Source organism: Drosophila busckii, chromosome 2R, assembly GCF_011750605.1.
Source record: "Drosophila busckii strain San Diego stock center, stock number 13000-0081.31 chromosome 2R, ASM1175060v1, whole genome shotgun sequence".
Lineage (NCBI taxonomy): Eukaryota > Metazoa > Arthropoda > Insecta > Diptera > Drosophilidae > Drosophila > Drosophila busckii.
Genome location: NC_046605.1, coordinates 9,682,749 through 9,708,134, shown reverse-complemented (window position 1 = coordinate 9,708,134; position 25,386 = coordinate 9,682,749). Strand labels below are relative to the sequence as shown.

Below are 25,386 nucleotides of genomic sequence, written 5' to 3'. Positions count from 1 at the left end.
ACTTGTTTATATATTGTGGTACAAACAACTGTAATCAAATTTTTGGCTTTTATAACTGTTGTAACTCGGGCAAGCCTTTTAAAATAATATCCATCGCTTCCATATCCTTTTTAACCGTTTCGCTAAGCACTTCCATCGCACGCTGTTGCATGCTCAGCACATTTTTCATCTCATCTTCGGCGTCCTTGTCTATAACATACTCCGCAATGCCATTGCCGGCAAACTGGTTGCGTTGCATGCGTATCTGTGAGAGCAGCTCGCTTAAACGACCCTTGAACTGTGTGGGTGCTGAGACAACTGCCTGCATATTCTGCAGTCTAGTGCGCAGCGCCTCCTCCTCGGGGGTTAGAGTAGTGCCGACTTTGCGTGTGCACTCCTGCTTCACTGCAATCTGTTTCAAGCAGAAAGTAATTATTAGATAAAATAAAATTGAAAACCAAAGTACGTACCCTCAGTATACGATGACTCATCTCTGCTAGTTTACGTTTATGCTCCAATATCTTGGCTGTGGCTGAGGCATGTCGTTGTCGCAGCTCTGCCAGCTCACTCTCTACTTTTTTCATGTACAGCGCATGGGTTTCTGTCTCCTGCTCCTGGCACTTAACACGCCATTTTAAATCACTGAAACCGATTATGGGCACAGGTATAAATTGATTGGCATCCGGATTGTCCAAATTTGCCTGTCGCCACATGCGTGGATCTACACTTTTGGGTGGATTCTCCAGATACTCTTTTAGCTGGTCTTTATCGGGCAGCGTTAAAGCCAAGATTTCCGTTACACCCAGATTGTTAAGTTGAGGCCTTATATTCATTTGGCTTAGATAGGCCGCCAGCTCTGTGGCCAATATGCGTTTGCTATCATTAGGTGCATGTGGCAGCTGCAGTTTCTCTTCCACAAAGATGATCACCTGACACTTTTTATTCTCCATCTCTTTAATTGCATCAATATGCACCAATATGTTGGGCTTGCTGCCCATTAAAGTGTGCAGAGTTTGTATAATCTGTTGTTGCTGTGGTCTAAAATTAAAAAGAAAACATGTTTAACAAAAAAGTTCAAACTAACGTAAAATAGTTGCATACTTAATCACAGACAGTTCACGATCAACATTCAATGCCACAAGCCCCAGTTTGTTATCCTTGCCAGGCATACGGCTATAGCCAATGGCTTTGAAGCGACATAAATAGTTCTCCTGCGTTATGTCCACAGGCGCAGCGCTCTGCGAGTAAAATAGCTTGCCCGTGCCCCACATGGCCTGCAAATAGTTCCACTTGGCCACAATGTTGTCGCGCTCATCGCCAAATATAGAAACATTTAAGATGCTCTGGGCAAATGCTTCATCTGCTGAAATAGGCGCCGGCTGCTGTTGTGGCTGTCCCAACATAAAATTCGTGCCACCAAAGCCACCAAATCCAGGTGTTACAGTGGTCGTTGCTGGTTTGCCAAACGCTGCAAGCAATCAAAATTTTAGACAATTGTATTGAGGTTAGTAAGATCATTAGTTACTTGAACCAAAGCCGCCGCCAAAAGGCGTCGCTTGACTTGTGCCAAAGCCACCAAAGGCAGGCGCTGAAGTTGTTGGTGCGCCAAAGCCTGCAAAGCCAGTAGCTGGCGCATTACTTGTCGTCGACAGCTGTCCAAATCCGCTAAACGCAGGCGGCGCTGTACTCACTGCGCTGCCAAACATGTTGTTTTGAGGTGCAGGCTGCGTCGATGCGCCAAAACCACCAAACGCACCGCCACCTAGTGTTCCTGTCGTTGCTGCTGTTGGCGCTACCCCAAATGCGCTTGTTGTAGCCCCAAACGCAGGCGCACCCATAGTACTCCCAAAGGCAGGCGCTGCCACGCTTGTTGGTGCTGCAAATGCTGAGCCAAAGAGACCGCCAGCTGTCAACAGAAAAAAAGAGAGAGATAAGCAGTGAATATAATTAATAGGTCAGTAATTGAGTAAGTTTTCAGCTTCCGCCCTACAGATCTTATCAACGTTCGAATAGTTCAGCTTCGAAGCTATAGCTTAACAGTTCTCCGCAATGCCTTTTTTGTTAGTTCTGCTATTAGTGTCGGTGATCACCGCACTTGCTTATTTATGCTATATAATACACAAAAAGGCGTAAGTAAACCTCGATATATCTTTGTATTCGTAACAGAGCTTACTTTCGCGCTTTCCCTGCCCTTGTAGCATCAATCCGAAGGAAATTCGTATATACAACCTACAGGACGCTAAGAATCTGCTTACATTGCCCACTTCGTCAGGTCCACAGCGTTACTTGGCCAAGATGGCCTAGCGCCCGTAAGTCTTCAAGATTCAAGCATAGTCTCAATTGAAAACAGATAGCAACCCATTGCCATGTGTAAGGGGGGATGCACGCGAGTAAACAACTGGCTGGTGTTTGTGATTTTACTTACGTTTAGCCGGCGTGCTTGTTGCGCCCAACGATGTATTGCCGCCAAAAAAGGACATGCTGTTACTTTTATCACAACTTAAAAACGTTAATCTCACGTTTTTTTAATTTATAAATTTAATGAAAAATAAACTCGCTATAAATTGTGTAGAAAACTCAAAACAATTGTAAAAAATAAGAGTTGCGCCAATATTTGTCTAACAAGTAAATTTCGATAGCTACTTAAGTATCGATATATAGCATATATCGATATAGCTGCCCATATGTTTATATTTCATACAGTGTTGTCAATTTAGCCATTTTAAAAGGCATGGCAAAACACATAAATAAATAAATATGTTATTGCTTAAGTTCTCGAGGTATGTCTGTTCGTGTGTATAAATAATCTTAAGTAGACACAAATGTAAATATGTTTGAGTCGTGAAATGTCGGCTGCGCCCGCATTTACTTGAACTGAATGAAAATTATATAATTAATTCAATAACCTCGTATATCATTTATTATACTTGTGAAACAATATGTAATGAAACAATATCTTTTATTTTTACGTCCTATTTTTAATATTTAAATTCTATCTTTTTTTCATAGTAAATATCGATTGTTGCATCACTAGTTTGTGTGCCATGCTGAAAATAATTAATTCTGTCTGTCGGCTTAACTTAAGAAACATGAGCAAGTACAACACTAAATATCTGGAAGACAAGCTGCGTCAAGAACTGCAGGCCACACATGTAGAGGTCTATGATGATTCAGACGGCTGCGGTGGAAAATTCAGTGTCATCATTGTTTCCAACGTCTTTGAAGGGAAATCATTGTTGCAAAAGCATAGACTGTAATTGAAAAGAGATTGACATCAGTTATTTACGAGATTGCACTAAAAAGTATAATTTAATTTTAAGGGTCAACACAACGTTAGCGGAGGAACTAAAGAAAATACACGCTTTCTCGCAGAAATCATACACACCCAAAGAGTGGGAGGAGAAAGTGCAGCAGCAAGAGTAAACCTGTTGCCGTTTGGAGCCCAAAAACCTGTACAGACATGTAAATATGTATATGTGTGTTGTACAGCGTGTGTGTGTGTGTGTGAGTGTAAGCTAAAGAAACGTTAACCAGTCGAAACCAAAAACAGTTGAGCGTCGAAAGTGAAAGGCCAAACGCCGATGAACGGAGCAACAATAAACGAGCGAAAAATATCTGCGTAATATTACATTACATAAATATTCCTCAGTAAATAAAGCGAGAACAACTGAAGTAATTTTGCTTGAACTATCGCGCCTCATAAATTACAAATTCAAATAAACAACAATAGAAATAAACAACAATAGTTAAACAAAAGGAACAATTGTCAGTATGCTAAGCATCCAGGTGCACTCTCCTGGTAAGGTCATACTACACGGCGAACATGCCGTAGTTTATAACAAGCCAGCGTTGGCTGCTGTCGTTGGCCTAGGCACAAAGCTACAGCTGCGCAGTCGGGCCAACAGCAAAGTGGCCAGCTTTCAACTGGATGCACTCAACTGCACATTGGAAATCGAGCTAAGCGAGTTCAATGACTTTCTGAACAACTTCCGTGGCAAATATCCAGGCGATAAGCTAGATAGCACGGCCAAGCTAATGGAGGAAGTACGCGGCGAGGTGGCCAGACAGCTGGAACGCAGCGTGGGCAGTACGCCCAAGCAGCACACGCAACGTGCCTTTGTATCCATATACTATCTGCTGGCCGGCGCAGTTCTCACAGCACCTCAGCAGCCCAAACTGACACTTGAAACCGGTTTTCATGTACAAATCGATACAGAGTTGAATGTGGGCGCTGGATTGGGAAGCTCTGCATCCTATGGTGCGGCTTTGGCTGCTGCCTTTCTAATACTCGCCGGCCACTTTGACCAGTCCAACTATTTGGATCAAGAGAACTTGGCTTTGATCTCACATTGGGCCTTTGAGTCGGAGCGTGTTAATCATGGTACTCCGTCCGGAGTAGATAATACGGTTTGCACTTACGGCGGCATACTCCGCTTTGTTAAAGGTCAAGGCTTTCAGCCGCTGCAAATACAGAAGCCGCTCAACATACTGCTCGTTGACAGTCGCGTGAGTCGCAGTACTGCCGATATTGTGGCCAAAGTTCGTCATCTGGCAGAGGAATTCCCGCAGCTGATTGAAGCTATTTGGCAGGCATGTGAGCAACTAGTGAACTCCGCTGTACCGCTATACGAGAGCTTCGGCAATGGCCAGGACGATAGCCAAAAGTTTGAACAGCTGGAGCGTCTATTTCAAATCAATAATGATCTACTCAAGGCAATTGGCGTCACACATCCGAAGCTGGAGCAAATCTTTACCATTGCTTTCAAACGTGGCTTCTTCTCCAAGTTAACTGGCGCCGGCGCTGGGGGCTATGCCATTGTGCTCTTGCCCGAAAACTATGAGTGCAACGAGGTTTACTGGAAGCTAAAGGAGGAATTGGAGGCGGCTGGATTTGGTGTACATGTTACAACAGCTGGTGGCATTGGGTTGCGTGTCACTTCCATTGTGGATTAATATATTTTACTTAATCTGTATATTATTATTAGATTGTGGCTCTGTTGATACTTAAAATAAATCTTACATAAAATAAGCTGTTTTAGCGCTGGCTTCTATCTCTGGACTTGTAGACAATGCCACGATTCTTCATATCCCTTAATGTTGACTGTGGCAGTGTGCCCGATACGGATATGGCATAGATTCCACGTGTAAAGCGCGCTGGGGAAAAAAACACATAATTTTTATAGCAATTCATTCTGCACAATCGGTAATTTGCTTACAAATCCGCTGCCATTTTGCTACCCAAGAGTCCGTTGGTGTTGTCAAGGCTATAATGCCATCGAAATTGTTGCTTGTGTGATCGTAAACATTATCCTTATTATTTTTCATGCGGAGAAACTCCTCGCAGTTCTCGCAGCCGCTAGTCTCAAATTGATCAAAAGTCTGAAAGTAAAAAAAACACACTAAGAAAAGATTTCAGGCACACATTCAATAAATACCTTAACAAGGGAGCAAACCAAGCATGCACGCAGACCACGCAGATCTTTTGGTATAGCATCAAACGACATAATTAATATTAAATAAATCTAGCCCACTTTAAATAATAATTAATTGAAGAAACAAATTGTGGACGCAGCAAAAACTGTACGAAAAACAGCTGTGGAACGGAAAAATACTTGTGCCGGTAATTTAGTGGCATTCGATTAAAGAGGTTTTTTTTATCGACTAATTAAGATTTGCAACACCATTAAGATGCATCGATGTTTCGATACTTTCTCACATCACTAACGAGAATTTTCCAAGTGCACTAAGATTGTTTTTTTTTGGATTGCCGGCAAGATAATTAAGTGTAGACGTTATCTATTGCAAAGAAAGTATTCAGGGCTAGAGAAATATGTCTTCAGCGTCCACAACCACAACCTCTAGCCCAACAGACAGCAGTGCCAATGGTTCATATAGTGCAGCTCCTGTTGCAGCTGTAACAAACACAAATACGCAAAAAGCGTCATTTACCCTCTTTGAGAAGTTAAGCTTTTCGATTTTCCGTTACTCCAGCTATTCGCCCAACTATTTGCCCGAGTAAGTTTTCAAGCGAATAGCTGTATATGGAATGCAGACATATTTGTTATGTTGCTTACCTACACACACGAATGCATTTCGTTGCATTTCGTAATTTTTGTTGTCATATGAATACGCGATATGTATGTATGTATTGTTATATTATAGAAATGTGCTCGTTGATTGTCCCAACGATCAAACCTCTCGTTGGTCTGCCTATACAAATAGCCCACCACAGTATCTAACATTGAAGCTTAAGCGTCCCGCCATTGTCAAGAAGATCAAATTTGGCAAGTTCGAGAAATCTCATGTCTGCAATATAAAGAAATTTCGTGTTTTTGGTGGTCTGGAGGATGAGCATATGGTGCTGCTGTTAGAAGGGTAACTTGGAATTAGAAAAACTTTAAAATACCACACTCTAAATATTATTATTATTACTCTTAGTGGCTTAAAGAATGATAACATACCTGAAGTGTTCAATCTCCGGTGTATGACTGAGGATGGTACTGAAAATCTACCCATACTTTATTTAAAAATTGTGCCATTATTGTCGTGGGGTCCGTCGTTTAACTTTAGCATCTGGTACATAGAACTGCATGGACAAGATGATCCCATGTACACCTGTGCACGCATGAAGAGCTACAATTCGTTGCGTGAAGTTGAGATTATTAAGCTTTGCCTAAAGCACTTTCGTCAGCAAGGGTACATGAAAGCTTTTGACGCCTTGCAGGAGCAAACCCAAGTGCGATTGGAGCATACACTAATTAGCGAGCTTCACAAATATTTGGTAAATTAAACTGCATAATATAAGAATAAAAAGAAAGTAGCTAATTTTTTTTTTTGGATTTCCCATAGGTTGTAGACGGTGATTTTGAAGGCGCTGAGCGCTTCATAGCTGACTGCATTGATGAAGGACTAATGGATGATTATTTGAACAAAAAGGACTACAAGCACACTTGGCAAATTAAGTATACATTGAGTGATGTAAAGCCAGGTAAATACGCACGCCAAACTGTCGAGATTTTAATTTAATTCACCAAACTGTCTTAATGGCCAGGCAATCGCGGTGGTCACCAGCTCGTGGTCGATGCCAAAAAGCGTCTTATTTACTTGTATGGCGGCTGGGATGGCTATCAGGATCTTAGTGATTTATGGCTGTATAACATAGAGCTGGATGAGTGGACGCTACTTTGTGAACGCTCGGAACTAGTCAACGGACCCACTCCACGCTCGTGTCATAAAATGATATTCGATCCGGTTAGCGAGAATATTTTTATGCTGGGCCGTTATTTAGATAATTCTATACGCACCAGCGAGTATATCAAGAGTGATTTCTATTTGTACGATACGCGTGCACGAATTTGGATGCAGATATGTGATGATACGAGCCAAGTGGGTGGACCGCAGCTTGTTTACGATCATCAAATGTGCATGGACACTGATAAACGTACGATTTATGTTTTCGGCGGCAAGATACTGACGCCTCGCAGCAGCACGGCCACATCTGCTATTGAGGCGGAATACTCTGGCCTCTTCTCGTATCATATTGCCACCAATACGTGGACACAGATACTCGTGGACTGTCATCATGCAAGCGCTTCCCAAGCAGATGTTATGTCTATTAAGTCACGCATTACGCACTGCATGGTTTTTCATACTGTGAGTTAAATCTGATAAGCAAATGCATTTAATTTTTAAACAAAATGCTATATAATTTTTAGAAACAACGTAAACTTTACATATATGGCGGTCAACGTGGCAAGGAAGACCTTGATGAGCTGCTCACCTATGATGTGGACACACAAGCTATATCTATATTGAACAAAGAGCATTCTCATCAATGCAGCACAGCCAGCACAGAGGCTAAATTCGAGCCATCCCCGGGCTATACACTACGCGCCACTATCGATTGCGATCGTGATGAAATTTATGTGTTTTCGGTATGACAAATCATTTAAAAATTTACATTTTTATTTATTATAATCGTTTTTTTTTTATGTAGAGCTTACACAAAATAAAGGATCGTCGCGATGTGCATCATATTGATGCGTCAAACTCATTTTGGGTTTATTCCTTGCGCACTTATAAGTGGTCACGCATCTATTACCGTCGCCACAGCGCACAGGATGTGAGCTCGATTTACAAGGCAAACTTTCTAGGTGCCAGCAAAGGTGATGGTGCACTGGAGCCTTGTCCACGCTATGCACACCAGCTGGTCTATGATGAGGTGGCCAAAACGCATTATCTTTTTGGCGGAAATCCAGGCATATCCCAATACCAACAGCTACGGTTGGATGACTTTTGGATGCTCTATTTGGAAAAGTACAAAACTCATTTAGTATAGCATATCATATACTTATACTTTTTGCTCCAACTATAGGCCCAAGCGTGAAGAGATATTAAATCACTGTCGGTATTTAATACGCAAGCTGCACTATGAAGAAATGACTGGCACTGAGCCTTTGAAAGCCATGCAGTATCTGAGAAAACAAATATCGGCTGTCATTGATCACAACGATGATGAGCAATTGAATAATGTATATGCTTTTATATTTGCTACGAAATTATGCATATATTAACGTTTATATGCTTGCTTGCAGTTTCATAAATTGGCTGCTCTGCTGTTTAAGTCCGATGATAACGATGCATCCGATGTCCAGTCTCTAACCACAACGCCTTTGCGCGAAAAAGCTGAAGAGATTAATGAAAACGCCATAGAAACTCCAAATGCAGAAGACACCCACCTCGGCTCGGATGACGGCAAGCTTGAGTCAAATGAAAGCCTTACTACATCTGGCATATCCGAGACCGCATCCACTCCCAATGATTCGTCGTGCACCAAGCGCGCGCGTACCGATGCCAAAGGCGAGCTGCAAAACCATCGAGCTTTCCTCTTTAACAAGCTGGTGCAACTGATGCCGTCAGGCATGGTTCAGCCAGAGCGTAACCTAAGCGACTTTGTCGTCATATGAGATATACAATTCATGATTTGATATTTTCCTTGGCCATTATATATTACTCGTAAGCTCGTGAATTGATATGTCACGTATTTGTTATTATTATTTGGAAAGGTTTTATTAACAATGTTCTAAACGCTGAATGCGGTTGTGATACTCAGTTTATTATTTGTTAATTTTAAAGACAGATTGTCGCTATACTTATTTTTGGTCAGGTTCATTATATGGCAACCATCAGCAAGACAAAGATGTTTTTTATGTGATAGTTAAGTTGTACTAAAAGTAACTCATGTTGAACTTTGTGAAGCGTGAATTATATATTCTTACTGTTTAACTATAAGTTTGGAAATAAAGTATTTTCTACACGTGCTTACTGAATAACGTTTAAGTTTTATTTCAATTGTATTACATATAGTACATAGATCATAGACTGGCAATTCAACTAACTGCATCTGAAGTGTTATCATAAAAAGCGTGCGCATCTAACCCAAATTGAATTCCTTAAGTGCATTTTGCATAATTGTATCTTTGACAGCGCAGAACACAAGCTTAATGTTTTCAGTATCTGTTTAAAAACATAAATATTACTATTTTGATATGTAAACCGGTATTTTCTGATACCAACCTGTGGCTGTTGTGAAATGCGAATAGCACTGTCTTTCTGGATCAGGATTACAGGCAAGATATTTCTTTAAAACAAATTGTTTGGCAGCAGCATGATCTTGCTTGGGACCTTAAGCAGCAAACATTATAAACAAAGCAATTTGTTAAACAAATAGTGCACTTACCATCAAATTCTGGAAAATAATCGACCATATGCGAAATCATAATTTTCTCCTCTAGTAAATCCTTCTTATTCAAGAAAAGAATAATTGATGAATTCTGGAACCAAGGATATGTAATAATGGTACAGAATAAGGCTTTCGATTCCTCCATGCGGTTCTTTAAAAAGAAACATAAAATATAATGTATAATGTAATGTTAATTAAGTACTCTAAGCAAACCAACCTCATTGTCAGATTCAAACAAGATCTGATCGTATTCAGATAGCGCCACCAAGAATATAATCGATGTGACATTCTCAAAACAATGAATCCATTTTCGTCTCTCCGAGCGCTGACCGCCCACGTCCACCATTCTGTGCATTCAACATATTATTAGTTAATTAGCTTAAAGTTACGTCCAATAAGAACATTTCACCTGAATACAATGCCATCCAAGTCAAATGGATACTCGAGTATGCCAGTTGTGGGCACACGAGCACGCAAAATGTCCTGCTCAGTGGGCAAATAGTCCGCCTGCTCAATGCGCTCCATGTCGCTAAGGTAACTAAATTAATTAAATTAACATAAGTAGTACACAAATAGTTTAGTATAATTTAAAAATGAACACACTATTTAGCTGAATCTGTCAATTGATATTCTCTTCGACGATCGTAGCATTCCTGTATGCCAGCATCAGCCCAAAGATTTTTGATGCCACTTAAGTAAGGATCCTCCAATGTGGAAACAGACTCATAATCAATACTCATAATGAGTTCACCAGCTTCCTACATAGAAGACAGTTGCTTGAAAATTAAAATGCCAGCACACACAATAAACTTCTGATTAATTACTCTAACTTCCGGAGCACCATACTCAATTTTAAGCATATCCATGGCTTTAATCATCGACTGCATGGCCATAAATATGTTTTGAAAGACGAGCTTGATATAGCCACGTTTGTCATCGTCCGAATAACCACTGCCGTGAATAATGCGCATTTGTTTGATGAAAGTAGATTTGCCAGACTCGCCAGTACCTAAAAATCATAATTAAAACGTTTTCGAAATAAATCTAGATAGTTTTCTATGCACCCAATAGCAGCAATTTAAGTTCACGACGCGCATCTCTTTTATCGCGACGCAACTGTTTTTCAATTTCCTGATTAATACGTTTTTGCTCCTTGGCCTCTTCAGATAATAAGCACTCCATGGTTGATTATGTTATTAGGTGTATCTTTAGCTTGTTTAAAAAAATATATATATTTCTTATTTATCCTGTATAATCCGTTTAAATGCCTGTAAGTTAACGATGCTATATCGTTGTTTGCTCGACGACGGCCCGTTACGTTATGTTCTGTAACGTTGGTTCAACACTCATATTTGCAGTTTATCTGCGTTGCCACTGCGCATGTGCCACAAAGTTTATACATAGATTAATATTGCCGACATTGGTACGACGATCCAGCAGCAGGTGGAAACAGATTCAGGAAACACAGCCCCAAGTCCAAGTTCATTGCTAGAAAGCTGATTTTGAAAACTATACGGCTTCTTGGCTTGGTCTAGCGGAAGACCCCGCCATGCTTCCGCCCCTCGGCACAAGTTCATTGCTATAGTATACATATATACGGAAGAGCACAGTGCAGACTCGCTTAAAAAGAATTAAAAAAGGTCAGGCATTGTAGGAGTATTAAGGAGAATCGAACAAGTTCACAAGGAAAAGCATAAATCAAAGTGCTCAACTTTTATATGTAGATCATCTCAGCTACGTTCGTTTTACAATTTGCGAGTGTCTACTGTATATAGTATTGAACGAATTTAGATTTCTTTTCGCAATCGATTTCTTACAGAACAGAACCTTAGCTAAATAAGTGTAAAATTTTTACTTTCTCCATAGATACTAGTTAGTTGATAAATCAGTCTATGACCTCTACATGGAATCTAATGCTTGCCTTGGCTCACGCTAATGCGTCATGCTCAGCTTTTGGGGCTAACCTGCTGATGATATTTTTTCTTGTTGCTCTGACGGTGCGTCGTGCATTATTTTGTGTGTGTTAATCCAATTTTAGAAGGCAATAGAATATGCTGCAAACCAATGCTAAGTTTAGCAAGGTTAGGAAACCCAGACAATAAATCATAGCCTCCAAGTAGTGCAAATCGACTAACTAAAGGAATTTAAAGATTTTCTTATTTTATTTTTAATATATTTTTATTTATATTATACTGGTTTTTCTTTTATAATATATATATGTATATATATATTTAGGTGTACATAGATACTTTTTCTTTGTTTTGTTGTTGTTTGTTTTTTTTTTGTATTTTTTTAATTATCTAAAAAATTTCTTAGTTACCATTACCACCTCACACAATCAATTTTATCTTTACTAGTTTTGGAGGTTGTTTCATTTGCATTTCTTTTATTTTTCGAATATGAATTCTATGACAAATGTGTACACTTACACACTCATAGCACACTTACAGTCGAGAAGAAGATCTTCCCGTAAAATGTAGAGCTTAGCTATGTGTGTGAACAATTACCAGTGAGTGTAAGCCCAACAATTTGTTGTGTAAATTTTCATAAAAAAGTCAATCAATTCAAATGCTACAAGTTGAAAATGTTACACTCAGTAGTAATGTGTGTGTTCGTTTATATGCACTTTATGCAGGGTGCCCTCCGAAATCCACTCAAGTCTTTACCAATTCGTAGATATGGCCTAGAGAAATTTGGGTGTTTTTGCGACTTTGGGAAATTTGCCGAGTTATTCGATTAGGTAATTATGAAAATTACTTTACTTGTTGAAAGTTTCGACTAGGATATGTCAAAACTTTAAAGAATTTATGCAAGTAGTTTTCATAGTTGCGAGTAACTCGATAGCTTTATTTCTGTTGACCAAATCTATTCGTTGGTAAAAACAATTCCGGAGACGCAAATGTTTCATGTGTGAACTGTTTGCTTTATATGTATGTAGAAATATGTACGTTAAAAATATTTCTCATTCAACATCATCTTTAGCTTTATCGTAATATTTATCAAGTTACAAGTAACTTGACGATGCTTCACATATATAGTTATATACTATATATATATTGTTGTTGTATAAAGTTTATAAAGTAGCCTAGAGATGTGGAATATTGTATGCTTTAATTATTTTCGATTTTATTTTTAATTCCATTATAGCCTAATCTCAACAGATGGGGTAGGGAGAGAGACGCATGTTGTTGTTTTTAATGTTTTGAATCTTTAATGCGTATTGAATATTATTTTCTTTCCTCTTTGCAGCTTTTCAAGCAACTTGAATGAAGAATTCTCTCTATGCCCACTGAAGTATGCATTATATTTAGTTAGTATGTATGGTACGACTAAACAGCGAAACTAACATGAATTTGTTGCTGTGTGTTTGGTGATGTTCACGTTCAACATCAACTCATAATTACATAAACTACATACATACACATATTATTTTTAGTTTAATTGCTAAACTTAAGAAGAACTTATGCTTTTTATTTCATTTTTTTTTGTCTTTTTTTTAGTTTTTTGTTGTTGTAGCTGACACATATTAGTTGAAGTCGATGCGTTTATCTTTGCTTTTTAATTAAGTATATAATTTTGTATATAAAAATACAAAATACTAGCATACATAGTTATTACATGTATGTATATATGTATGCAGAGTTTTCCTTGTGCTCGCATTCACTATCAAATTCAATATTATTATTTATAAGTAGCTGCATTTTGAGCTCAAGTTTTAATTATATTTTAGTTTATATGCGCACATTAAGCTAAATATTTACATACTGCAAAATGCTTGTGAAATTGTTTTAGTTTTTTTTTTGTTTTTTTTTCGTAACAAAAAGCGAAACAACCAAATATATGCAAATCAACTGATGAGGAAATGTGAAGCCTTAATGGACAAAGACTTGTCAACTTAGCTTCGTTTTTAGATACTCATTTAAGTGTATTGTTTAAATTTATTTTAGTTTTCATTTCATTTCATATTCTCTTTTTGCCATGATCTTTTGTGAATATTAATGAGCACTAGAAGGCACAAAACGCTAACTAAACCAAATTTTACGTTAATTTTATAATATATTTCTGGCTGTATGTGTGTGTGTGTGTTTTTTTTGTTTACTATATATGTATGACTTCAGATGCTTTCAGTATGAGTTTATGCCAAAACAAAAATAAAATTCTTTTTTTTGTTTGTTTTTTCTTTTACTCTTATTGCTGAAACCGCCAAATTGATTTTCAAAAATGAAATTTGTACAATATATAGCAATCATGGAACCCAATGAAATCATTTTAATGTACACTCTATAGCTGCTTAATGGATTTACCTACGAAAATCATATGGGTTTATGTCAACTCAATTTATATTTGTTTCTTTTCGGAGACTTTGTCTGCCTCACCGATTCAATTCATTGGACGGAAAACTATATAAGTGTATGCATGTGTGTGTGTGTGTATGTGTGTGAGTGACTGTAAGTATACATATATGTGTATGTAATACATATACTAAAATTCACAACGCCTTGGCTATAAAACTTGCTTCAATCTTAGTGGCGCTGTTAGTTGGTAAAAAAGAAACTTAAACAGTTTTAATGCTTTTAGTTTGGTTTTGTTGGTTTTTGGTTCCTTTCGAAAATCTCATAGAGCTATAACATGCATGCATTATTTATGTATGGGCTGTATTTGTGTTCTCAAAAAGAAAACACACTTTTTAATACTCGATTCGCCAGATTTTCTAGATACACGGCTGGCCGTATATGGGTTGCTCTTGTTTTTCTTTTCTTTTTTGTTCTTGGTTTCATTATTGTAAACAAATGAAAAGTTAGTTTATGCATTGGTTGCCTTATATATGTAAATACACACTTATTACTTGACTTAATCGAAGCTTTTTAAAAGCTAATCAATTCATCAATTTTTAAATTTTAATTGTAAAAATTTGTTTTGGTTTTTCCATTTACTATATCATCGATTTACGTGGATTAAAGCTTTATACAACACACTGTTGAATCGTACTTACATCTAAAATGGGTATTTTCTCTTGTTGTATTACGATTATAACGGTGAAGTTACGATATATGTATGGCTAGAGAGTGAAAATTTGATATACTGATTAAGCTATGAATGCAAAAGGATTCTCAATTTTCAATCGATTCGCTTTTCTTTCCCAACACAGAAGTTTGCGTAAGTTCATGAGAACAAAATGATAAGATTACTTAAACATTAATGAAATAAAATTGTGAAAATAAACTGTTTCATTTATATTTATTTAGCACACACATACATAAGCATATGCATATGTATGCGTGCGTGCAGATTTGTTACCACATTATACATAAAGTAAACTTGTGTGTGTGTGTTTTATTTGGACTTTTACATAAATAGTTGTTGTTGTTTATTTTGTGTGTGTGTGTGTTGTTTGTTTTTCATTGCTGTGCGTTTCATTTTGTTACTAACATTCTATAGCTGTTTATAATGTATATATATATATTAAATTAAACTAAAATTTAAAAACAAAAACAAAACATTTTCTATAACATAAGCAAAACAGACTAACAAAATTATATGTATATTAAAATTATTATGTATGATGACAAATCAAGTTTACATGCTTACAACTCTGCCACTCTCGCACTGAATTACAAATTCAATTACTATCATTATTTGTATTCAATTAGAATTCATAGCTTCTTCTTTATTTTAGAGTTTGTGGAAAAATGTTTGTATCTTTTTAATGGCATCAAGATCAACTGCCTCATATGAGTAGTAGTCGTTATGAATAATGTATAGGCTTTAATAAGTTTCGAATATCGGCGTTTATGACTCTTTCTTTATTTTGTTTGTTTGATTTTTTTTTTGTTGCTGATTGTATGATTATATTGCAACTAATAATTGTTTCATTTAATTTACACAAATACACGTGTTCATATATAATTTATATGTATATATAAGTTGTTATCTGTTGGTGGATGTATGCATGTGTTGGGTGTTTTTAAGATTATTACATTATAAATTTACTTAAATCATCACGTATTAATCGTATTCCCTCATTTTCTTGTTGCTGCTGTTTATTAGTACGCGTTGTAATTTACATTGAATGATTCATCAATACAAATTAATTTATTTAGTAGTCATTACACAGTTAAGTTTGTATGTATGTATGTATGTATGCATGTATGTATATACATATATTATGGAGCTCGCATTTATGCATTCTTATCAATGTGCCAGTTAACAAATAGCGTCCTGCATCTTAATCGAGCCTACATTCAATTAATTGGCTGCTTATTTGTCACAACGGCTGCCTAAGCATTTGTTAGCTCACATTTCTTTCCTCTGCGCTTGCTTTTCTTAATTTTACATTTTTATGAGAAACTTTCTATCATATTTGGTTTATACGTTTTATTGTTATACATGCAAAAGTTCTATTTGTTTCCGTAAAATGTTCAGTACGACAAAAATTGTTTCCACTTTTTTGTAGTTGTTCCTTTTTAGCTTTGTTTTTTTTTTTTTTGTTTATTATTATTATTACATTTAAATTGTAATTCATTTAATTTTTAGTTATCAATTTTATTACAAAAGGTCTATAGTAATGAATTTTAAATATTATTTTTACTTTACTCGTACTTGTTTTGTTTTGTATTTTTTTTTGTTTTTGTGAATTATTTTTTTTTTTAATTTTTATTTGCTTTTCACAAATTAAAATTTATACATCGCTTCAACATCATGATTTTTGTTGTGTTTAGTACTATTTATACTAAAATTGGTTGTTTAATGTTCCTGATGTTACAATTTACGAAACTTGTGTGTTTGTGTGTGTGTTGTTTGGGGTCTAATTTATGCTTAATCTTCGGCAACATCATTGTGTTTGTTTTATTTAATTTTTGTTAATTAATATGCGAAAAAGGAATTATGAATGTATATATTTTCTGTATAATAAAAATCACAAAAATAGTTTATTCTGATCCAAATCCAGTTTAGACCAAGTTGTATTCCTTTAGATTTGATTGCAGAATTGTGTCCTTAACAGCTGCAAAAACAAACCTTATGTTTTCAGTATCTAAAGTGGAGAGAAAACGGGAAATGATATAAATTAGCGCTTGAATTGTTTCAAATGTACACCTATTGCTTTAATAAAAATTAAATATTAATAACCATTACCACATATGTATGTTTGTTTGTTATGCATGCAATTAAAGGCTCCTGAGTTTCGAAATTAGATTTTTATAGAACAGAGCTGCTGCCCCAGTAAGAAATTCTTAGTCTAAGCTTCAAAATGCTGTAGAAAAATCATTTTTAATAACAAAATATTAACGAATCATTTCAAAACATAGTGCAAACAGTTTCATCTCAAGCATCGAAAGCTACTATTTGAAGTTACCCAAATTTAAAGCTTTAGACAAGCGACTAACTAATGGCATAGTTACTTATACATTTAACAAAATACTGCCTAAAACTTTAAAGCATGTGCAGAGCTTAATGAACGCTAGTATTGTCGACTTACCTGTAGCACAGGTGAAATGAGAATAGATAATCTTTTCGGAATCTGGATTTAAGTCTACAAACATGCGCAGTATGAATTCGCGGGCTGCTATTGCATCTCGCTGTGGACCTGTTTAAGTAATAAAGATAAATATATATATAATAATTGCAAATGAAGTTTCAAATTAAGTACGCACCATCGTATTCAGGAAAATAGTCCACCAAATGCGAATACATAATTTTCTCTTCTAACAAATCCTTTTTGTTGAGGAAAAGAATAACTGATGAATTTTGGAACCACGGGTATGTAATAATAGTTCTAAATAAAGCTTTTGATTCTTCCATGCGATTCTACAAGAATAATTAATATTATTGCAAATTTTAAGAATTATATTATGTTGATTTGCTCACTCACCTCGTTATCAGATTCAAACAAAATTTGATCGTATTCAGATAGCGCCACCAAAAATATTATTGATGTAACGTTCTCAAAACAATGAATCCATTTTCTTCGTTCCGAACGCTGACCACCAACATCGACCATTCTGTATAGCATAGAATACAATTATTAATATGATAGTTCAATACATTTTCTTACAACAAAATACAAATAATAGAATACTATAAATAACGTAAAGCGAAAAACATATTACATGGGCAATGAGTTAGTAAGCAGAAGCTTTAAGAATTAGTAACACTGATCATGAAGCTGGGCGCAAATATATATGATTGGTAGGTAGGCTGGGTACAGTGGCTGGGAATATATACATATATATCAAATATCTAGATTAGCGTCTTTCAAGGTTGATTACTCGATTTGCTGATTATATGCAACTACAATACATGCGAGTTGTAATGCGAGTCTTGAGTATAGATACCTATATATATTTGTTTCTAACTCGAAACGATACTCAAGAGTGCCATGCGTCGCAGTACGGGCACGCAAAATATCCTGCTCACTGGGTAAATAATCAGGCAGCTCAATACGCGCCAATTCATTTAGGTAGCTAAGTGTATTATTATTTAAAAAGTATTTGTATGTGAAAAAGATTGATACGTCTATTATAAAAACTGTCACACAGTCCTGTCTACGCTAAGCTAAACCAAATCTGACTGATTAAGAATTCCCTTATATAGTAAAGTTGCCAAAGGGGCATGCAAAATGAAGGGACAGAATTAATAAATACAAATTAGATATGTATATAAACAAAAAACCAAAACCAAAACATCAGTTACATGCATAATTTTTTTGTTGTTGTTGTTGTTTTAGTGGTAACTACCTAAATCTGATTTCTTCTAAATCAAAGGGATACTCAATGATCCCCGTTGTCGGCACACGAACTCTTAAAATGTCTTGCTCAGTGGGTAAATAATCGGGTTGAGCCACACGATCGAGATCCATCAGATAACTAGACGTGGTATATATAAAAATTCAAATTAATTTCAGACAAATGCAAGTAAAGGTCACTTTTTGGTCATCAAACAGCATTCTAGGCTAGAAAAACTTTTTGTGTGTGTGTGCATACAGTTGATTAGATAAACATATAGACGCTATCTTACTATTTGGCGGAATCTGTCAGCTGGTATTCTCTTCGGCGATCGTAGCACTCCTGTATACCAGCATCAGACCAAAGCGTTTTAATGGCATTCAAATATGGATCCTCAAAGGTGGTTACTGTTTCATAATCAATACTCATCACCAGATCACCAAGTTCCTGCAAAAGCGAATACAAAATTAATAAGCACTCCCATTCGATTTCAAGCGCATACTTACAATATGTTCGCCAACTCCATATGAGATTTTAAGCATATCCATCGCTTTGATCATGGACTGCATGGCCATAAATATGTTTTGAAAGACCAGTTTGATATAGCCACGCTTATCATCATCCGAGTAGCCACTGCCGTGTATGATGCGCATCTGTTTGATAAACGTTGATTTGCCAGACTCGCCAGTGCCTGTAAATATATTCAGTCGGAGTGAGCTATTAGTTTACAGACACAGATACAAGCTTAAAGTATGCTCAATAAAATGCATTCTGCTAATTATTAAAGTTTCCATTGTAGTTTGGGTTGCGTGTCAAGCAACCCCAGTGAACAGAAATGCAACAACTGCAGGCGGGTGTGGTTTCAATCAAATCACATCCTTAACATGCTCACAGTATGTTCTCATATAGAGAAACTAAGAAATAAATCTTCAGTGGATCTCCAGTTGAATTGCAATATTGTACCAAAGATTCTTCAGTAAGTAAAACTTTTCTTACTTAGGTTGAACTTTTTAAATCAATTGAAAACAATTTTTACTGCAGCCACTAATTAGTCATTTAGTTGAGCATAATTTGTTGATTTGATTCTTAGCATTTACAATTGTTTAGTTTAGTCTTTCTCTATACGTCGTAGTACTCACCCAGCAGTAACAATTTGAGTTCTCGTCGTGCATCTCGTTTGTCGCGTCGCAGCTGTTTCTCAATTTCCTGGTTAATCCGCTTTTGTTCCTTGGCCTCCTCTGATAGACAGCACTCCATGCTAACTGAATTGATGGACGCTTACGCGTGCTGCAACACTCGCTGCTCTACGATCCGTGACGTGTTGCAAATTCCAATCAGTTGTGTCGTCTTATATTTATGCTGCACTCGCCACAAACATAGAGTGCAACACCTCAGCTGATTTGTATATATAATGTGAAGCCAAAATGGCTTTAAGCCCGTCTCAAATGTTGCTTCTCTAAGCTTGTCCTATATGTATGTTTCGATTTAGTTGCTCAGGCGCATTTGTACTTTGGCGTTGCTCCACACACACACAGACATGCACGTTCACTCTCTTTCTCTCTCTCTGCTTCTGGTCAGGCTCTCTTTGGCTATTGCTTATATTGCTGCGAAGGATTCGCTTTTGTCTTGGGCGTAGGATCTTTTTGGGGAGTTAACAGTTTAGCAACTTGTTGATCAGACTTTGGCGCATCTTTCTGGCAATGATGAATACAAAGTACAATGCGGCGATTGTTGTTGTAGCTCACAAGCACCTGCATAGCAAAGAAGTAGATTTATTAATTAAATACAAACATTTATTGATAGTATTATCATATATAGTACTTGAATCGTATGTAAACAACTGTTTGACATTTGACACGAGTCAGTGCAGTGCATCTAAAAAAAATGCATTTAATTAGCAATACCTCAGCAATTTAGCTGCCAAACTGGTGTAAAAACTATATTTTAACAAGCGCATGTAAATTTTTCCGCGCCGCTTTGATATAAGCTATTAACCTTGTCTCTTTGGAAACATGTACTGTCTGCATGAAACTAGTTTTGTTTCCTTTCAAGATTCTGAGACCTAAAGAGGATTCATTCCCGAAAAATTGGATGCCGAACTCGTTTTAATAACCAGGCCTTAGAATTTTGTCTCCAATATTGCAGGAGCTCTACATCCACATGAATTATTCACATGAACACGCTCACAAATTCGACACTTGTAACAGTATAATGCTAATAATCTAAACCATTTGGTTCCCTACTTCTCTATTTACCTAAACAAAAAATACCTGCAAAATAAAGTTTGTATAAAGTATAAACAATAGAATAGTTTGCGGTTTGGTTTGCGGCTATTATCTGCATATAAGCATGAAAGAAATGCTGATTATTTTTTTCAGTGGTTTAAAAATTTGTTTCCGAATAAGTTGTATTTTTTTCGAAATAATTTAAATTTGCTACTGCTAAAAAACAAATGAACATCAAAAGTATTTTTGGTCATCTAGTTACACTTCTGAGACTCGCTAATATAGACGGTGTTTTTAAAGGTGCACCCTAAGGTTAATTTTATGTGCTATCATCAGACGCGTTAGAACAATTTTAGACACATATTAAAGCTAGACAACAGTAGCACAAGTCAGATAAAGCATTTGCGATAAACGTCTTCATGATTTTGCATCACAGACACCCACACACCCGCCCAGGCATATGTACGCACATAGCTCTATTCAGAATGATAAGACATCAAAAGGCCTATAGGTCAACAAAGAAACAAAATTAAGCAAAAAGAGTTCATATTAACTGGATATATATGTGTATGCATATATGCAGTAGATCATCACCTTAACCTTAACTTTCAACAGGTTTGCCGCAAGCTACTAGCTGCTCCAAAATGGGGCAAGTGTATATACATATATTTAAGCAAATACTTGCATTAGTCATGGGGGACTAAGAGGGATGCGATTCCGCATTATTATTCACAAGTCTTATCAGTCTTACTTAATATGATACGATTTAAATGAGAGCAACAAGTGATAAACAAAAATAGTTTAATTGTTCATCTGTTTAGTTCCACTCACGTAGATTTCAATGATTTTAGATAATTTGTATTTACAATTATACTCACATATTAAACTGACGTTTGTTGCAGCTGCTGACGAGATGACATGGGAATAAGCCTAGTTTCGAGATTGCTCCAAAACTGTAGTCCTTGTTAGATTTGTGTGCGTGTTCGTTATATGTTGGCTAGCCCTAAATTATAATAAAAACTTTGCTGCTCTAATCCTCCTTTTTCGTATTGTTTCCCTGCAGTTAATTTAAATCGGTGTCGTTTTATATATTATATATTCTATGTAATGTTAAATTTATCTCTCCTATATGGTTATGCTTCTGATGAGGTGATGTTTCCGTTGCTGCACGTTGCTGTTGTTGCTCTAGCTGTTGTTATTAGCCGTTAATCGTTTGATTTAGTTGCGTTTGGAAAACATTAGTTTTAAGGAACGTGTGTAGTTGGTTACAGCTTACATATGTGTGCGCATATATGCATGTATATAATTATTAATTATTTACTGGTGCATGTAATTGTCAAAATCGTGTGCGGCTCTTATTACCAGTACATAAATGCAACGTAGATGTAGATTTGTAATTGTTATGTTCTTGTCGTTGACGTGCACAACGGTAATTTCTCTATGCTTTCTAGGATTTTGCTATTGAGTAGAATTTTCTTCTTTTTTTTTTGGCTTTTCATACGCAACTCTTAAATGCTCCTTTTGTATTTGATTTTCTGCATACTTTATGCTTCTTGTATTTGTTTATTTTCCGGTATGCAGTGGAACTGCAAATAAAAAAAGAGAACAGCGAAAATTCATAGTTAGATGATAGGTAAACACACTGCAGTTAACGACGCCCACTCGCACCCCACCCACTAGGCCAGACGCTTTTATACCATGTCAAACCTGAGCGTAAAATATCATATTCAAGCACTTGCAGCTTGTTCTCCGTAATTTTCTTCACAAGCACATATTAATTATATCTATGCGGGCCCCAATAAACATTAACGTTTTATGTAGATTCGTTTGCAAAAAAAAAACTAATTTTACTGCCTACTTGCGAAAATGTACTAAATAATGCCGCCGCAACATGATTGCCCGTGCGGTATTTTTCGCGTTCTATACATTCATGACCATGTATCGAATTTTCACGCCTTTCAATTGCTTTAATGCTGTTATTTGTTTAAACAAATTAATGTTGAGCTGCAACATAAGCCTCCGGTGCAAAAAGCAAATACTATACACTATCACTGACACTGATACCGAATACCGAAATACCAGGCGACATGGCGGAACGGGGCGGGGCCGACCTCATTTCCCCGCCACAGTTTGGCAGCTAGCGCTCTCTAGTTTGAGAGTCACCGCTCTTGGTTGGACTCTCATTAGAAATCTTCCCCTCTTATAAGAGGAAAATAGGTATACCTCTCTACTAGAGGGCGAGGCAAAAAGAACATGCGAAAAAGCTGGAACTCGGTTTTATCCGGCGTATTTGTTAACGACTAGCACACTCACAACATATTTGATTTGGCATAATTGTTAGCGCGAGACCCGTGGTGACATTTACGTTTTGTCCACTCTTTAATTTTCTCAAGTATTTACACTTTTTTTTATTAACGCAACAACACCAACTAGAGTTGTATCGAATCGCTGAGAATAAATTCGATTGATAGCTGATATCGATAGCGATAGTTGATCCCATCGAATGCTTATTTAGTTGAAATTATCGAGCAGCTATTTTCATCTTGGTGGCAATATCTGATGTTTTTATAACAAGTGTGAACGCTTTATTATTTAAAATCCAAGCGCTATTCACAACTGTTGTTATTTTTATTTATTTAGGTTAATTGTAATTATAAGCAATGTACAGCTGATCTGCTAAACGTATCTTCGTGCCTTTTGAATTGCTCATATTTCATGATGTGCTCACTTTTCAATGCCACTTATGCCAGAACAAGTTCGATTACTCATCAAACTAAACGAACTACTGAGATACTGGACAGAGTTCACTAGTAACAGAAACAATACAATTTAAATGGTTCCAGGTCGTAAATACCGTTATTAGTATGCCGAAAAAGATTGTACTGAAGAAATTAAAATCTCCAAAACAATTTTATAAACAAATTAAATTTATTTGAATATGTAAAGAATAAATAGTATAATATATATACTGACGATTACATCGAACACTGATAACTTATGTTACTCATGACGTACTACATTATTGCGATAGGATGCACGTGTGAATATCGAGTGCTTATGTTGTAAGTTGCGGTTATAATTTAATTATAGAATTATAGATAGAGCAAATGCATATATAAATATTTATACAAACATATTGTATTACTCATTGTATTTGATCTATTCTAGTGTATCCTTCAGCATTTTAGTCAGAAGTGAGTCCCTGACAGAATTAAATGCGAAAACCATGTTTTTTGTATCTAAATGAAACAAATAATTAAAATATAATACGACGCTAAAGCAGTAACTTTTTCCTTACCTGTTGCGCAGGTTAAATGGGTATAAATCGTCCTATTTCGATCCGCATCCTCATACATTGTCCGTATAAACGAAGCAGCCTTTTCACTGTTGTTTATTGGTCCTGCACACTGAAAATGTTAGTGTCTTCCAGAATTCGTATATATATTTACGTACCCTTATACTTTGGAAAGTAGTCTACTAAATTTGAATGCATAATTTTCTCATCAAATATATCCTTTTTGTTAAGGAACAAAACAATTACAGCATTTTTAAACCAAGGCGCGTTAATAATGTTTTTAAATAGGGCTACTGATTCAAGCATACGATTCTGTAATGAAAATTTGTCAAAAACACAGTCAACATTCACATGTATGAATAATATTTGGGTGTAATGCTTACATCAACATGAGATTCAAACAAAACTTGGTCGTATTCAGAAAGAGCGGCCAGAAATATCATCGAAGCGATATTATCAAAACAATGAATCCACTTTTTCCGCTCACATCGCTGACCACCAACATCAGTCATTCTGAAATTCTATAGGCGTTAGACTGGACTGCAGATTTGCAAAATTTAACTCTAACCGAAATATATTCTGCTTAAATTCAAAGGTGTGCTCGACTAATCCAGTTGTCGGAAAACGAGAACGTAAGATATCCTGATCCACTGGTAGGTAATCAGGACCTGATATGCGCTCCAGGTCGTCTAGGTAGCTAAGGGATTACAAAAATTTGAATCTAAGCCTTTGTACTCAGTTATACAAAGTATACTATTTAGCGGAATCAAGTAGCTGATACTCCCTACGACGTGCGTAGCACTTTTGTATGCCAGCATCCGCCCATAAAGCCTTAATGGCACTCAAATAAGGATCCACAAGCTGACTAACCGTATTAGGCTCAAGCATCATCAGCGTATCCGCACGCACCTGCAGTGGAAATGAGCTAAGCTAAAAGGAGGTTGCACTAATGTTGTATCTTACAATATTTTCCTCATCAGCAAATGGTATGTTGAGTATATCCATAGCTTGAGTCATGGCCTGTATGCTCTGTACAATATTTTTAAAGATCAATGTAGAAAAAGAGAGCTTTTCAATATAACTGTAGCCATTGTTGTGTAATATCCGCATTTGTTTAATAAATGTAGATTTACCAGCCTCGCCTGTGCCTGAAGTATGAACAAACGTAGTTTATAGAACGTTTACAAAGAATCATATATGTATTAATAATCACCCAGCAATAGTATTTTGAGCTCACGTTGCTTTTCTTTTCTATCTTGGTTAATGCGTTTTTCTATTTCCCTACTCAGCTTTAATTGTTCCCTTTCGAACTCCGTAAGGCGCACACAGCAAGGCATAATTCAGTATTTTATTTTAACTCTTGCACTTTACTCAACTTATACGTGTTACTTGCAATAAGACCAAAACTTGACTGCAAATATT

At 36.5% G+C, this 25,386-nt stretch overlaps 9 protein-coding genes across 11 annotated transcripts; 4 read left to right on the top strand and 5 right to left on the bottom strand.

The window, feature by feature from the left end:
* Positions 1-8: 8 nt before the first annotated feature.
* On the bottom strand, positions 9-2,539 carry LOC108596943 (probable nucleoporin Nup54). Its single transcript, XM_017983181.1, has 5 exons — positions 2,405-2,539; positions 1,505-1,885; positions 1,081-1,447; positions 450-1,017; positions 9-391 (listed from the first exon to the last, which is right to left on the bottom strand). The coding sequence occupies exons 1-5, from the start codon at positions 2,457-2,459 to the stop codon at positions 50-52; spliced, it is 1,713 nt and encodes a 570-aa protein (XP_017838670.1). The 5' UTR covers positions 2,460-2,539; the 3' UTR covers positions 9-49.
* Positions 2,029-2,381, top strand: LOC108596949. The gene is made up of 2 exons (XM_017983188.1): positions 2,029-2,108; positions 2,178-2,381. Exons 1-2 carry the CDS (start codon positions 2,029-2,031, stop codon positions 2,281-2,283), a joined length of 186 nt encoding a protein of 61 aa, XP_017838677.1. The 3' UTR covers positions 2,284-2,381.
* A 461-nt stretch (positions 2,540-3,000) lies between the features above and the next one.
* LOC108596948 (uncharacterized bolA-like protein C8C9.11) lies at positions 3,001-3,666 on the top strand. The gene is made up of 2 exons (XM_017983187.2): positions 3,001-3,232; positions 3,300-3,666. Exons 1-2 carry the CDS (start codon positions 3,024-3,026, stop codon positions 3,400-3,402), a joined length of 312 nt encoding a protein of 103 aa, XP_017838676.1. The 5' UTR covers positions 3,001-3,023; the 3' UTR covers positions 3,403-3,666.
* LOC108596947 (transcription elongation factor SPT4) lies at positions 3,143-5,557 on the bottom strand. The gene is made up of 4 exons (XM_017983186.2): positions 5,415-5,557; positions 5,196-5,358; positions 5,000-5,133; positions 3,143-3,230 (listed from the first exon to the last, which is right to left on the bottom strand). Exons 1-3 carry the CDS (start codon positions 5,481-5,483, stop codon positions 5,015-5,017), a joined length of 351 nt encoding a protein of 116 aa, XP_017838675.1. The 5' UTR covers positions 5,484-5,557; the 3' UTR covers positions 3,143-3,230; positions 5,000-5,014.
* LOC108596944 (mevalonate kinase) lies at positions 3,729-4,989 on the top strand. The gene has a single exon (XM_017983183.2). It carries the CDS (start codon positions 3,751-3,753, stop codon positions 4,930-4,932), a length of 1,182 nt encoding a protein of 393 aa, XP_017838672.1. The 5' UTR covers positions 3,729-3,750; the 3' UTR covers positions 4,933-4,989.
* Positions 5,558-5,699: 142 nt separating the features above from the next.
* On the top strand, positions 5,700-9,302 carry LOC108596900 (muskelin). The gene is made up of 9 exons (XM_017983090.2): positions 5,700-5,994; positions 6,142-6,354; positions 6,418-6,760; positions 6,829-6,967; positions 7,031-7,632; positions 7,695-7,913; positions 7,976-8,295; positions 8,354-8,510; positions 8,574-9,302. The coding sequence occupies exons 1-9, from the start codon at positions 5,810-5,812 to the stop codon at positions 8,943-8,945; spliced, it is 2,550 nt and encodes an 849-aa protein (XP_017838579.1). The 5' UTR covers positions 5,700-5,809; the 3' UTR covers positions 8,946-9,302.
* LOC108596901 (G protein alpha q subunit) lies at positions 9,301-11,021 on the bottom strand. The gene is made up of 8 exons (XM_017983091.2): positions 10,786-11,021; positions 10,546-10,730; positions 10,325-10,479; positions 10,131-10,259; positions 9,939-10,068; positions 9,719-9,872; positions 9,556-9,663; positions 9,301-9,495 (listed from the first exon to the last, which is right to left on the bottom strand). Exons 1-8 carry the CDS (start codon positions 10,901-10,903, stop codon positions 9,413-9,415), a joined length of 1,062 nt encoding a protein of 353 aa, XP_017838580.1. The 5' UTR covers positions 10,904-11,021; the 3' UTR covers positions 9,301-9,412.
* Positions 11,022-16,589: 5,568 nt separating this feature from the next.
* LOC108597002 (guanine nucleotide-binding protein G(q) subunit alpha) lies at positions 16,590-23,111 on the bottom strand. Of its 3 annotated transcripts, XR_001915069.2 has the most exons (12): positions 22,983-23,111; positions 21,548-22,255; positions 19,584-20,195; positions 18,951-19,135; positions 18,737-18,891; positions 18,457-18,585; positions 18,055-18,183; positions 17,592-17,721; positions 17,374-17,527; positions 17,199-17,306; positions 16,856-16,973; positions 16,682-16,754 (listed from the first exon to the last, which is right to left on the bottom strand). XR_001915069.2 is itself a non-coding variant. In XM_017983278.2 (11 exons), exons 3-11 carry the CDS (start codon positions 19,699-19,701, stop codon positions 16,672-16,674), a joined length of 1,191 nt encoding a protein of 396 aa, XP_017838767.1. In that variant the 5' UTR covers positions 19,702-20,195; positions 21,548-22,255; positions 22,983-23,110; the 3' UTR covers positions 16,590-16,671. The 3 variants fall into 3 exon arrangements, 2 of the variants coding, with proteins under 2 accessions (XP_017838767.1, XP_017838769.1); XM_017983278.2 differs by lacking the exon at positions 16,856-16,973 and having other exon boundaries at positions 16,590-16,754; positions 22,983-23,110; XM_017983280.2 differs by lacking the exons at positions 16,856-16,973; positions 18,055-18,183 and having other exon boundaries at positions 16,672-16,754; positions 22,983-23,108.
* Positions 23,112-23,828: 717 nt separating this feature from the next.
* On the bottom strand, positions 23,829-25,301 carry LOC108594806 (guanine nucleotide-binding protein G(q) subunit alpha-like). Its single transcript, XM_017979945.1, has 8 exons — positions 25,178-25,301; positions 24,928-25,112; positions 24,719-24,873; positions 24,533-24,661; positions 24,348-24,477; positions 24,123-24,276; positions 23,968-24,069; positions 23,829-23,908 (listed from the first exon to the last, which is right to left on the bottom strand). The coding sequence occupies exons 1-8, from the start codon at positions 25,299-25,301 to the stop codon at positions 23,829-23,831; spliced, it is 1,059 nt and encodes a 352-aa protein (XP_017835434.1).
* Positions 25,302-25,386: the final 85 nt, after the last annotated feature.